Consider the following 14,166-nt stretch of genomic DNA (forward strand, 5'->3'; position numbering starts at 1 on the left):
TTCCTCTCTTTTTTTTTTTTTTTCTGCACTCAAAGCAACTTTGCATGCACCAGACAGGAAGGAGAGGTACAGCACAATGCTGAGACTAAGAGAGAGATTGCACTCTGCTCCCAGCCTGCTCCTGGCACCATCTCTCCTGGGGTGGAAAAGCAATAATGGCTCATTTAGTGGGGCTGGGGTCTGATTTATTTCCTTTTTTTTTTTTTTTTTAATCCTTATTATTAACTACATCTGCAGAGGCAAATGTCACACCTCCAGGCTGTGTCTCTCCATGCAGGGTGGTGACAATGCTGTGCTGAAGCTGAGGGGAGCAAGCTGAGGGTCACAGAGAGCTTGGGGGTGAGGGGTGGGGGGAGGCAGTAGGGAAGAAGGAGGAGGACAAAACAAAGCACACTGTGATTTTCTTTGGGTCAATGAGTGAGGGTAGCTCAGCCATTCCTTCCCTTCCCAGACTCTCTTTGTATAATAGAGAAACCAAGCTCAGCTCCTGGAACTAAGCCCCTCCTTTGCTGTTTGTCAGTAAAATAGTTTTTTGCATGTTTTGCATCTGAGTGGTTTTTTTTTTTTTTTTTTTTTTTTCATTTCTTTCTTTCCTTCCCCACCCTTATGAAACCAAAGCTGCTCCTGGGAGGCAGGGGCTGGAGGGCACTGCAGGGCAGCAGCTTTTGGGTAAGGGATGGAGAGAAGAGGAGGAAGAGGGACAGGCTTGGATGGGGAGGGGAAGAGCTGTGCCCAGCCCTGATCTCTGAAGAATCAATGAATTGTTAGGGTTGGAGGGGAACAAGAAGGGCTCTGCAACCTCCCCAGGGGATGTGACACTCCAGGACACTGTCCCAGATTTGAGCCTACTTGTCTCCCACTCCCTGGGAACAGCCCAGAGATCCAACCTGACCTAATGGTAAGAGAAATATTTTACTGCTAAGCCCCAAGTCCTGGATGCAAGCTCCCTCCAGAGAGGAGTGTGGGTGCCTCCTGCCTACACCTGCAGGGGCAAGCAAGAAAGGGTGCAGGAAGTCTGGGGAGAAGGAGAGCTGTGCTCATGCAGGGAGGTGGGGAAAGTGCAGACCTGGTGAGCACACAGAAGCTGCAGGCTCTGGCAGGTTTCTGTCAGGATGCCTCCAGCAGAGTCCCATTTCTTCTATTCAGGTGCCAACAGCACTCAGGGGCTGGCTGCAGAAGATGTGCTGCCTGCCACCAGCTCAGAAGCTCCTGGAGCAGCAGGGCTTGCAGGCCAGGCCAGAGACTTGCAGTAAGAGCTGAGCAAAGTCATCACATCTGCCACTTTTAAGGAAAAACAACCAACCAAACACACAGGGAGAAGAAAAAGGTTGCAAGGGAATGGAAACAGCCACAGGCAATGGATCACAAACCAATCTGAATGCTGCCTCTCCATCCCAAACACAACTCAGACACAGCTCCTGGGGGACTGCTGCCTCCCCTGAGCCCTGCAGCTGGGGGCTGGGGAGGAGGAGTGGTGCTCTGGGGCTGGTCTGTGCACCAAGGAACTTTCCTCCCCCTGTGTTGCACACAACAGCAAATTCTTTCCTGGCTGGAGAGAGAGAAGAGCTGGATGGGCAGGCTGTAAATGTGCCTGCCAGCTGCCATGCTGGAGCAGGGAGGAGGTGTTTCAGCTGGCAGGGGCAGAGATGGGGAGTGATGGATGGCTGCTGGCAAGGCCAGCTGCTCTTAGCTTTGCTCTCCAACACAAAATCCTATTTTAATCAAGTGCTATTAGCTCATAACTCACTCAGTGTGGTGGAGAGGAGCTGACCCCAGCCTGGGGCTGCCACCCTCTATCCCTGCCAGTGCTAACACTCAGCTCCCTGGGTGCCACCTCCACAGGGACCACCACTCCTCCTGGGAGCTGACAGCAAAGCAAAGGTACTGAGGGGGCAAGCAGGGGTGACAGAGGCCCTGCAGTGAAATCTGGGATGAGGCAGGAGCTGAACAGTGACAGGCAGCCTTTTTTTCCCCTCTCCTTTCCTGTTGCATTCCACAGGAGGAGCAGCAGCAGCAGTGACAGCACCTGGCAGAGCCATTCAGCAGGCAGCAGGGCATGAAATCACCTGGCTGATGGCTGGGAGTGATGTGCATAGCAAGAGGGACAGGGGATCTCTTCTCAAGGGCAGCACTGAGAGCTGGCAGCAGTGGGGCCTGGGATGCATCAAGAGCTGGGCTTCAGCAGTCCAACAGCCTCTGGCAGGTGATGGGAAGGAAGAAGAGAGGGAAGGAAAGAAGCAAGAGCTGCATGCAGCTGTGAGAATGGAAGGAGAACTTCATTTCCTATGGCAGTGACAACTGAAGTGTGACCCTGAGAAAAGCAGCACCTCCAAAGCCTGGGAGCTGCTCCAGGCTGCACTGACACTGACCAGCTCCACACCACCTCTGTCACTGCTTACCTGACAGATGCTCGCCCAGGGAGGTGGTGGAAGCCCCATCCCTGCAGATACTCAAGGTCAGGCTGAACAAGGCTCTGAGCAACCTGATCCAGTGGAGGATGTCCCTGCTGACTGCAGGGGGGTTGGACTGGATGCCCTTTGGGGGTCCCTTCCACCCCAAACCATTCTAGGATTTGATGTAGCACCGTAAGCCTCCTCAACCCAGCTGAACCAGGCTCAGCTCTGGCTTTGCTGCTCCACCTCCTCAGTGCTCCCAGCCCAGGTGCCAGCACCCTCTCTTCTTCACAAGGGGGAAGCAGACATCCATCACCCAGCAAGGGTTTGGTAACTGAAGCCTGCATGCTGCTGGGCTGGGTGCAAACAGTCCTTGTACTGCTGCCAAGGGTAGAAGTGATTGTGGACTTCTGGACACTGGCTTAATAGGGACCTCAAGAAGGGGGCTGGAGGACACTGCCCAGAGCCAAACTTCTCTGGAAAGGAGGATGAGAACTCACTGCAAATTTCAGACACAGAGATGCTGTCAGAACCTGCCAGGTAGGGGCTGTGGAGGGAGACTGAGCAGAGAGAAGAAAAGAAGTGATCCCTGAAGTGCTTCACTCCTGGCACTTCAACCAGCAGCAGGGCTGCAGAGGAGCCTGCACCACACTGCCTGAATGGCACAGATGTGCCAAGCCCTGCCCAGCTGTTGGAGGAGTTTGGAGTGTGAAGGGAGGTTGAGACACATAGGCCAGGTTCTGTGTGTTAAGGACCCCTGTCCCTAGAAGTCAAGTTCCTGCTATAATGTCTCCACTTACCTCTCTTCCACCTTTTAAAGGAAGAGAAAGAAACCAGAGTTCATTTCGTAGGGAGAACACCATCCAGGCTGCCCAAGAAGGGAAAAGTTTGCCCCTTGGGACACAAGCAGCACCAGCTGGTGAGTCCCACCAGAGCAACACCTCAGCAGGCACCAGAAAGGTTGAGGTTGAAGTGTTCTCAGGAGCTCCCCTGTCTGTCCCCAGCCAGCCAGCCCCTTCCATCCCCATGGAGCCCATGCTCAAAGCTCAGGCAGGGCTAAGTGGCATCCATCAGCAAAAGTCAGCACTAAAAGCCCCTGAGGAGTATTCCTGCACTCAGGCAAACCTGAGGACCCCCAGGTCAGCCCATGCTGCCTTCCCTGCCACAACAGGAGGCTGCCTCTAGCTGCTTGATCTCCAGCCCTGCAATTAATGGCTCTGTTACCAGCACTGTGCTCCCTCTGCCTCCACACAGGGATCTGAAGGAGGAATGGCACAGAACAGCTGAGCCAGCAACTGCTCTGCCTTTCACACAGCTCTACAGCAGGATTCTCTCCCAGCTCAGTGTCAGCAGAAGCTCAGCAGTGTAAGGACACAGCAGAGCACCTCTGCCCTCCTCCCAGCTCCTTCTGTGCTTCATTGAGGTGCTTATGGAAGAGAGGGGAAAAGCACTGGAGGTGTGTGTCACAATTAGAGATGTCCATCACCCAGGACCCCACTGCTCCCTCCCATCTTTCAGGAGCAAGGGGTTGGGTTTTTTAAGCAGAGCCCCCACCCATCTCTTGGGGTTTAAAAATCCCAATAGGAAGGGGAAAGCTTCCAGTAAATCAGTGGACTACAGGATAGCTACACCTAGGCTGAAAGGAAGGGGGGAAAATGGCATCCAAGTTGATTTCAGTCCCTTCAGAAGATGAAGTGTGGAGCTTCAGCTGATGCAGTGATTGCTCTTGGTCCTCTGCAGCACTTCCCACAGCAGCATCCAACAAGTGCCAGTGGGATGTGCCAGGCTGGGCACACACAGCTGCTGGGGGCACACATCCCTCAAACAAAGGAGCAGCTCCTACCATGCAGCTGCAAATGTCCCACAGGAGCCAGGGGAAAAGACCTGAGAATCATTCAGAGTGGAGATGGCAGCCCAAGAGAGGGAAGGTTTGCAGCTTCCAACAACTGTTCCTTCCCTGCTGTCCCACAAGGCTGGCTGTTCTGGGCACCCTGGGACCAGCCCTGCTCTGTTCCATGCTCACTAAGTTCCTCTCTCTCGCAGCTCAGCACCAACCAGCAGTGAAAGGGCCACAGCAGAGACTGCTGTCAGGTCCTGTCAGAGGAGAACATCTCAGCAAGCTACTCAAGGGCACAGATTTAGGTCAGGGGAATGTGCCTGCACAGTGGAGTTACAGAAGGGGACTCAGCAGAGCAGAGAGTTCAAATCCAGTTCAAACTCAGAAGAAAAAGCCAAGATTTTGTGACCCATCTCTGAAACGCAGAGCCAGACCAAATGCCAACTGACCCAGACAGGGCTGTGCTCAGCCCTGGACAATGGCACAGTGCTCACCTCATCCAGCAATGCAGCAGAAGACTCCTGGAGCAAGAGCAGCCTGATGGCAGCAGGCAAAGGAGCCCCAGTCAGCTCCTTCAGGCCATGCTGCACAAGTGTGTGCCAGCTAGACTCCCTCAGCCTTGCCTCCTCCTCTCCTTCAAGGCAGAGGTGGTTCAGCTGCAGCTCAGCAGTGGCTGAAGAAGCCTGAGCAGTGCTTTCCAGGCTGGGGCAGCTGCCCCAGTGCAGTTCAAACAACCTTTAGGGAGTCAGGCAGTGTGTGTGTAGCTGTTCTACAGTGCTGGAGAGGCAGAAAGAGCTTACAGGCTTGGAGCAGTTCAGCAGTGAGGAATCAGGGTCACCTTCCAGGGTCTTCTACAGCCATCCTCGAGGAGACCCAAGCACAGAGAAGACAAAATGCAGCTGCCAGGCACCAGCAGGTGCAGCCCCATCACAAAGGGAGTCCCAGTGCTGATCAGCCAACCCTGCACAGCTACAGCTTGTCCTAAGTGTGGACTCCAAGCTCAGCAGGTGCAGCTGGGAACCACATCAGCTAATTGCCTCTGACACCAAGAGGACCCTGAGCCTGTGAAGAGAGCAAGGACTTGGCATTCAGGGCTGTGAGCAAGGAGGTATGGCCTGGGCAGAAGAAGGAGGGGAAATAAATACCTCTGCTGGAGCATAAACAGGTAGAGATAAGGGAGCAGGTGGCTTGGGCAGGCCCTGGCACACTCCAGAACAGTGTCAGATGGCTGAGAAGGGTTGGAGCTGAGGCCTCTCAAGCAGCACAGGCCACAAAGACTAACACAGGCAGTGGTACTTCAGCAAAGGAGGCTTTTAATACAGCTGCTGCTGCCTGATGGAAACCAGTTTGTTCCCTGGTGCCCAGCAAAGCCATAGGCAGCATCCCCTCCTCTCCTGCACCCATGGACACACTTCTCATGATTCCACACTGGCCCCAGGGCCCCTGCCCAGCTTCCTCCCACACACACGCTGGTCTGGAGCCTGCAGCCTTCTCACACTGGTGTTCCTTTGGGGAAAGGCAGCAGAGGGTTTCTGCCAGCCCCTTTGCTTGCTTCAGCACCCTCTGTTTTCAGCCACTCCATCTTCTGCTGGTGCTGCTGCACAGCATCAGCCACCCGGGCGTCGATCATGGCCTCGGTCAGGACACCATCCTCTGAAGCATAGGCTGCAGCCTGCAGGGGCAAAGGCAGAGCACACACAGGTTAGTGAGGGCAGCTCCTGGGACTGGGGAGGATCTCACACAGCTCCCTCCTGGGGTTTTTCCACCCCTCTCCATGCACATCTGCCTAGAGTAAGGCTGGCTGTTGTTCCTGGCAGTGGTGGCACCCAGAGCAAGCTGCCACAGCACCCTGGGGAAGGTCTTCCTTGATGCAGCTGTGCCAGGGACTGAAACACAGCAGCTGCCCAAGCAGCTCCACTGAACTGTCTCTGAGCTGCTAACAAGCACCTTGGCCTACCTGCCTCTGGACTGCCTGGCAGGCAAGACCTTTGAGGCTGGAAGAGACAAAGCCCCAGGTCCATCCTGCTGAACACAGGCAGCATGGTTAGGCAGCAGGCACTGGCTTGGTTCAGCTCCCACTCCTGCTTCCAGGGCACTCTGTGTGTGGTGCCAACAAGACACAGAGCAGTAGGTGCCTGTGGTGACTGAATGGCTCCATCCCAGACAAGAGAAGTTGTTCTACACACACAGGAGAGCAAACATCAGTGCCAAGGTGATTGTGGGCACTGTGGTACCCCTGAAGTGATGTCTCCTGTGTGCTGATGTTGCTTTCCTCATGTGTTGTGTTAGGAGTCTCCCCTGCATCACTTCTGTGCTCTGCCAGCTCCCACCCCACACTTCTCTGCCAAGTGGGACCTTCCCTTTTCTCCCCCTCCACTCAACTCCAGCTCCTGCCTCTCCACTTCTCCTTAGCAAATCAATCCTGTTGCCACTTCAACAGGCAGGACAAATGTGACCCTAATTCCTTGCAGGCAGGGCTGCAAAGCTCCTGCCAGCCTTGCCAAGCAGCCCAGCCCTGCCAAGCAGCCCACAAGATCTCCAGTGGCAGCTCAGGGAGAACAGCACCACAGGGTTGTCACTTGTCCAGGCATGCAGGGCAGCTGGGACTCCACTGATGGACATTTTGCAGCTGACAACAGGAGCAGCCATCCCCTCCAAGAAGGGAGGGAAGCTTCTGCTGCTAGCTGTAGCCATCTCCAAGGCAACAAAGCAACTCCAGGCTACAGCTTTCTAAATCTGGTTGCTCCCTGTGCAAGGGCTCCTGCAGGAGCACACCAGTGCTGGGGCTCCTCGTGCAGTGCACAAGGGTGAGGGGAGCTTGATGTTCAAGCAGGCTAGGACCCCCTCCAGCTTCTCACATCCATGCTGCCTGCCTCAACCTTCTGCCCACATCTCTCTCCTTCCACAGAGCCATGGATCAGCTCATGCCAAACCCTTCTGGCTGCAGGGTGTTCCTCAAGATCCCAGTGAGGAACATAAACTTTGGCTTTCAGGCCAGCTTGAATTGTGCTTTTAAAGCATTAGAGGCAGGCTCCATAAATCATTCCTGGTGCCAAACCAGCAATGACACCAAGCAAGGAGGTTCCCTGCAGAAGCACCACACAAAAGAAGCATCAGAGTGACCATTTAATGCAGCCACTGTCCAGTGAGCAGCTGGGAGAGAAGCTAAAGCCCAGAGCAAGCTTCCTGCTGGTTGGTACCACCCCAGTACTGGCCAGCCCAGTTCAGTGGATGATAGCAGCCTGCCAGATCAGCTCTACCTCACTGCAGGAGGAATAATTATTTCTTGAATGAGCAAAAGGTTACCCAAAATTGGCTTTTAGCCTCCTGTAAGCTCCTTTCCAGCCCTTTCTGGGCAACTGGTTTAGCTCACAGGAGGTTTCTCTGCCCAAACCATGTGGAACCCCAGAGCTGGCAGGAGCTGGCTGTCACTGCAAGAAGCATCCAAACAGCTCCTCCTCTGTGCAAAGCCTTTGTAACCCTAGCCTGAGGCACCAGTGACAAGTTAGGCTAATGCTCATACGTGGAGTGAGGAGTAAACACTGGCCACAGGCAGGGAGTGCAGAGCAATAGGGCTGCAACTGGAATTCCCTCTGCAGAAGGGCACTTGGCCTCTGCACTCAGCACCCTGCACACAACCAGGCAGCTACTGCCCTGGCACCAGGAGAGGAGCTCTGCTCCCACAGCCTGCCTGCTGCCACAAGGTTTATACAACACCTAGCACAACACAGCAGTGCTGAGGGAAGACAGGCTGAAGGGACACAGAATGGCTTGGGCTGGAACAGACCTCAAAGACCTTCCAGTTCCAACCCCCTGCCATGGGCAGGGACACCTCCCCCCAGCCCAGGTTGCTCATGGCCTCATCCAGCCTGGCCCTGAACACCTCCAGGGAGGAGGCAGCCACAGCCTCCCTGGGCAACCTGTTCCAGGGTCTCCCCACCCTCACTGCAAAGAATTTCTTCCTCATCTCCAGTCTCAACCTGCCCTCCTCAAGCTTAAGATGGGAATCATAGAATCAACCAGGCTGGAAGAGACCTCCAAGATCATCCAGTCCAACCTATCACCCAGCCCTACCCAATCAACTAGACCATGGCACTAAGTGCCTCATCCAGTCTTCTTCTGCAGGTTCTATTCAGCTGAAGTTTCCCCTCTGACTGACCCCTAGAGCCCTCCCAGCCCCTTTTTGGGTTTATTTTTGTTTTGTAGAGGACATGCCTGGGGGACACAAAGCTAAAAGCAGCCAGCAGCCTTTTTTTTTTTTTTTTTTTTATCAGTGGGGTTTTCACAATGGAGTGAGTGCTTTGCTGGGCTGTGTGGCTACACAGAACACAGAGAGGATGTCTTCCCTTCCTCCCTGCCACTGCATAGCCTATAAATCCCAGGCTGGAAACTCCTGCAAAGCTGTGCAGTTCACGCTCTGTTGGTTTTCTCAATGACTTTCTATTTATAGAAAGCCTCAGGCCCTTGCTGTCAAGAAAGCAAATGGGAGAAGCAGCTGTCCCTTCTGGGAGTAGCTTGCACACACACACACACACACACACAGAAATGGTACCCAGCTTCATTTGTATTCATCCCTCTGCCTTCTGCATGGACACATTTTAACCCATTTGCTCCAGTCTGGCTGTTCAGATTTTTCTCATTCAACTCCCATTAGGAAATCATCTGGAAAACTGAGTACTGGGGTTGAGGAGGGAAGTAGAAAGATGGAGCAGAGCCCAGCCTAGATTGACCCAAGGTTTGTTTTCAGCCAAGAATCATGGTTTATTTTAACTTGGTCTGGATGCTTTGAATCACATTTATAATGAAAACAACCTGCTCAAACCCACCCAAAAATCACAGGCACCCTTCCACTCCCCTTGCTTGCTTAATGTCCTTCAGCTCAGACCACTACAGAAACATTCAGCTTGGTCAGGCAGAGGATTTTGGTTATTTTTTAATGCAAAAAAAAAAAAAAGAGGTTTCAGGGAGCACAAAGGCATTGATGTGAGTGACACTAAAGGCAAGGAAATGACAAGCAGCTCACCTCTGTCATTAACACTGGGACATAAAAAACTCCTGGGAATCCTTCTGAAGTGTTGCCAAGGCAAATTTCCAGAGATTACAGCTTGGGATAATGAAAAGTTGTCTTTTTGGGGGGGAGGGGGGAGTGGGACATTTTAATCTAAAGCATCTCAATAGGTTTAACTTCAGGGTACAGAACCTGAAAGTCTGCACATCACTATAAACAGATCTGAAGGGATCTGTTAAGTGTCTAAACGCATCTAAAAATCCCACACTGTATTCAGCAAGGATTAGATATGGGCAATGGAAAAGCACAAGGGCAAAAAGGGATGCTCAGTCTCCTGCAGAAGGGATTGAAATGGATTTCTAACATGCAGACTATGAGCTGTGCCAGACAGCAACATTCTCCTCAGTGCTGGAGGTTACATCCTCTGCTTCGCTGCAGATGATTTTTCTCCTTCCCCCCACCCTCCCCTGTTTGCAGCCAGACTGAAAGAGCAGTGAAATAAAATCCCTGACAGCCACCTTCCTCTGCTCCCTGGCCATTCCTCCCAGCCCTTCTGAGGATTCAGGAGTGGCCGTGCAGACTCCTCACAGCCTTCCCTGCCTGTGCTTCTGAGCAGGTTTCATCGCACTGAGGTTAGGATCAGAACTGCAAGCAACAAGGCTTCAGTCTGAGGTACTAGGACAGATCCATGGAGCAGAGCAACACTTCAGCAGAGATGAAGGCTGCTGTAGCATGCCACCCCCCTCCAGCTGTTGCATCCAGCTGAGGGGAGTCTGAGAAGCATTTTCCTGAGGTAGTTATGCTGCTTCCCAGAGCCTGCTCCACCTCCTGAGACGTGGCAGGCCAGCAGTGCAGCTATGCAGTTAACTCCTCTTGCCAGGCTATTTTTAGTTCTGATCAGCTCCCTGACCCAGTTCATGGTACAGCTGTACAAAGAGGTGCACCAGCACCAAGGGAAGGGGAGCAGAAAGGCAGGAATCATGGAGCTGGTTTGGTTGGAGAAGCTCTGTAAGATCAACCACCTAGCAGCACCAGGGTCACTAAACCCTGCCCCTAGGTGCCATGGCCACAGGTTTCTTGAACACCTCTAGGGATGGTGATTCCACCACCTCCCTGGCCAGCCTGTTCCAGTGCCTGATCACTCTTGCAGCAAAGGAATTCTTCATCTCCAACCTAAACTTCCCCTAGCACAATTTCAGGCCCCTTCCTCTCATTCCATCACCTGATACAAGGGAAGATGAGGCAGGACTAACACTGCCAGAAATACTTGTGCCAAGCTGCAGCCTTAATCCTTCCCTGGTAGAGGGGAGCATCATCATCAGCTACAGAACTACCTTTAGGTCTGACTCAGGCTCCAGAGCATCACTGCCATTTGAAGGACGAGCTTGGGTTAAGAGTACTCAAACCACCTGCTTGCAGAGAGGCTTTTAACCACAGCTGCTCAAGTGCCATACCCTCACACTTCACACAGGCAAAAACAAAGGCAGGTGCTGACAAAGTGTTGCCACAGTCAAGAGCTAACCCTGCATGAACACAGCCTTGTGTGAAGCTCTCCTCAAGCTCCAGCCAGCTCCAGCTCCAAATTCCTTGGCCCAGTGACTGACTAAGAACCCTGGGGATCACCAAGCTCTAGCAACAAGGGCAGTGCTCCTCACAGGAGTCTTTCCCTTTTCAGATGCCCTCCCAAATTCCCCACTGGGCAGTGCTCCTCACAGGAGTCTTTCCCTTTTCAGATGCCCTCCCAAATTCCCCACTGGGCAGTGCTCCTCACAGGAACCTTTCCCTTTTCAGATGCCCTCCCAAATTCCCCACTGGGCAGTGCTCCTCACAGGAACCTTTCCCTTTTCAGATGCCCTCCCAAATTCCCCACTGGGCAGTGCTCCTCACAGGAACCTTTCCCTTTTCAGATGCCCTCCCAAATTCCCCACTGGGCAGTGCTCCTCACAGGAACCTTTCCCTTTTCAGATGCCCTCCCAAATTCCCCACTGGGCAGTGCTCCTCACAGGAACCTTTCCCTTTTCAGATGCCCTCCCAAAGCCACCACTGGACTAACTGCAGCCAGCCACCTCCTGAGGAAGGAAGCCCACGTGCCTAGCCACCAGCTGCAAGCAGCCTGTGCTATTTTAACACTGGCCCATGACACATCACACTTCCTTTCTCCATCAACAAGGCACAAAATATCAAGTCCCCTTGACTCACAACATCAACAACTTGGATTTTGATACAGATGAAGCTTTTTTGCAGCTTCTACATCAAAATAATTAATGGTTTTTTATTTTTTTTCCCCACTCCCTCCTGAATCTTTTTGGTTTTTAAAGGCCTTTGACTGTTTTATGACAGAAGAGGTGAACACACATCCTGCTGCAGTTTTTCCTAGCGCCTTGTTAACAGCCCTAGGAGGGCAACAAACACTAAGGAATGAGGCACTCCCCACCTTTCCCTGCCTTCAAGGTCACTTAAAAGGATAAATGCTAAAAGCTGAGGTCATTTCTGGGGAGTAATGACAGGTCAGGAGATAAGGGATGATAGAAAGCAAAGCTGATAAAAAGCAAAAGGATCATTTATCACAATTTTTATTACAGGAAATGCCTGGCAGCAAAGCCTTTCCCATAGATGGGTGAGGCAGCTCTCTTCTACAGAGAAATCATAGCATCATAGAATGCTTTGGCTTGGAAGGGACCTCCAGAGGTCATCTAGTCCAAGTCAATTAGTCCAAGTTCTATGACAATCAGAGGTCTGGCTTCACTCCCTCACCTAGTCCAAGTTCTATGACAATCAGGGGTCTGGCTTCTCTCCCTCACCTAGTCCAAGTTCTATGACAATCAGGGGTCTGGCTTCTCTCCCTCACCTAGTCCAAGTTCTATGATAATCAGGGGTCTGGCTTCTCTCCCTCACCTAGTCCAAGTTCTATGATAATCAGAGGTCTGGCTTCACTCCCTCACCTAGTCCAAGTTCTATGATAATCAGAGGTCTGGCTTCTCTCCCTCACCTAGTCCAAGTTCTATGACAATCAGGGGTCTGGCTTCTCTCCCTCACCTAGTCCAAGTTCTATGACAATCAGGGGTCTGGCTTCTCTCCCTCACCTAGTCCAAGTTCTATGACAATCAGGGGTCTGGCTTCTCTCCCTCACCTAGTCCAAGTTCTATGATAATCAGGGGTCTGGCTTCTCTCCCTCACCTAGTCCAAGTTCTATGATAATCAGAGGTCTGGCTTCACTCCCCCACCTAGTCCAAGTTCTATGACAATCAGGGGTCTGGCTTCACTCCCCCACCTAGTCCAAGTTCTATGATAATCAGAGGTCTGGCTTCACTCCCTCACCTAGTCCAAGTTCTATGATAATCAGAGGTCTGGCTTCACTCCCTCACCTAGTCCAAGTTCTATGATAATCAGAGGTCTGGCTTCTCTCCCTCACCTAGTCCAAGTTCTATGATAATCAGAGGTCTGGCTTCACTCCCTCACCTAGTCCAAGTTCTATGATAATCAGAGGTCTGGCTTCTCTCCCTCACCTAGTCCAAGTTCTATGACAATCAGAGGTCTGGCTTCACTCCCTCACCTAGTCCAAGTTCTATGACAATCAGAGGTCTGGCTTCTCTCCCTCACCTAGTCCAAGTTCTATGACAATCAGAGGTCTGGCTTCTCTCCCTCACCTAGTCCAAGTTCTATGATAATCAGAGGTCTGGCTTCACTCCCTCACCTAGTCCAAGTTCTATGACAATCAGAGGTCTGGCTTCACTCCCCCACCTAGTCCAAGTTCTATGACAATCAGAAGTCTGGCTTCTCTCCCACATCACTGCCACTCAATTTAAGCCTAACCCCACAGGTCTTTTCCTGGAGTTTCAAAACCAGAAGGCCCCAGAAATGGATGTCCCACAAGTGCCAGTCCCTATTTGTGAGCTGAGGGAGGATGGTTGATATCCTGACACCTCCCTCCCCCAGAGCTACAGCAGCATTCTACTACCATCATCAGACTTCTGAACACGAGACAAGATCCCAGACTCCAACATCAGAGACCCCACCATCAAACATTCACACCATCCAGAAAGGTAAAAGGCAGCAAGAAGGGCAGTGCTAAAGGCCCTGCTTACCTGCCATGCCACAGCCAGCTGGGAGATCTCTCGCCCAGACATGCCCTCTGTCAGCCTGGCAATCTCGGAGCACTTCTTCCCGTAGTCAAACTGGGCCAGCTTCAGACGCCTGCAGAGCAGGGGAACAAGGATTCATTTACATGCAGCCACATGACAGGAGTCAGGGGGAGGCTTTGTAAAGAGCAGCACTGCCAGCAGAATCAAAAGATCAGACTGGAGCAATCTCTGCAGAAAGATTTCAGCCTGAGAGCAGAAGTTGTTCTCCTGGGACCACAGAGCCCCATTCCGTGGCACAAAGAAATTTGTGTGTGCCTGGATTCAGCCCAAGGACTGCACAGCACAGAAGCAAACAGGTCACCTGGTCTGACTGCTCTCTGCTTAGGCTGATGTTAGGAAGAAATTCTTCACAGCGAGAGTGTTTGGCCACTGGAATGGGCTGCTCACCACCCCTGGAAGTGTTTAATAAAAACACTGAATGAGGCATTTAGTGCCATGGGTTAGTTATTAGATAGTGTTGGATGATGATAGGTTGGACTTGGTGACCTCAAAGCTCTTTTCCAGCCTGCTTAATTCTGTGATTCTGTTAAGCCAAGCAAAGACAACTGCTTGGATACGAGGAGTTCTAACAATGTTCCTGCTTGTGTCACTGCCTTAAGCAGGGCAGATATAGCCTGGAGATTAGGGAGGAATTCTTTGCAGTGAGGGTGGGGTGACCCTGGAACAGGTTGCCCAGGGAGGCTGTGGATGCCTCTTTCCTGGAGGTGTTCAGGGCCAGGTTGGATGAGGCCTTGAGCAAGCTGGGCTGGTGGAAGATGTCCCTGCCCATGGCAGGGGGTTTGGAAC

At 52.4% G+C, this 14,166-nt stretch overlaps 1 protein-coding gene across 1 annotated transcript in view; it reads right to left on the bottom strand.

The window, feature by feature from the left end:
- Positions 1 to 5,567: 5,567 nt before the first annotated feature.
- LOC128977375 (ATPase family AAA domain-containing protein 3) overlaps positions 5,568 to 14,166 on the bottom strand; it is a 29,720-nt gene continuing 21,121 nt past the window's right edge. Inside the window, exons 15-16 of the mRNA XM_054394885.1 lie at positions 13,324 to 13,432; positions 5,568 to 5,902 (exon numbers count right to left, since the gene is read on the bottom strand). Of these exons, the coding sequence (XP_054250860.1) occupies positions 5,723 to 5,902; positions 13,324 to 13,432 (289 nt within the window). The 3' untranslated portion in view covers positions 5,568 to 5,722. The remainder of the gene's footprint in view (positions 5,903 to 13,323; positions 13,433 to 14,166) is intronic.

The sequence above is a fragment of the Indicator indicator genome, chromosome 32, assembly GCF_027791375.1.
Source record: "Indicator indicator isolate 239-I01 chromosome 32, UM_Iind_1.1, whole genome shotgun sequence".
NCBI lineage: Eukaryota > Metazoa > Chordata > Aves > Piciformes > Indicatoridae > Indicator > Indicator indicator.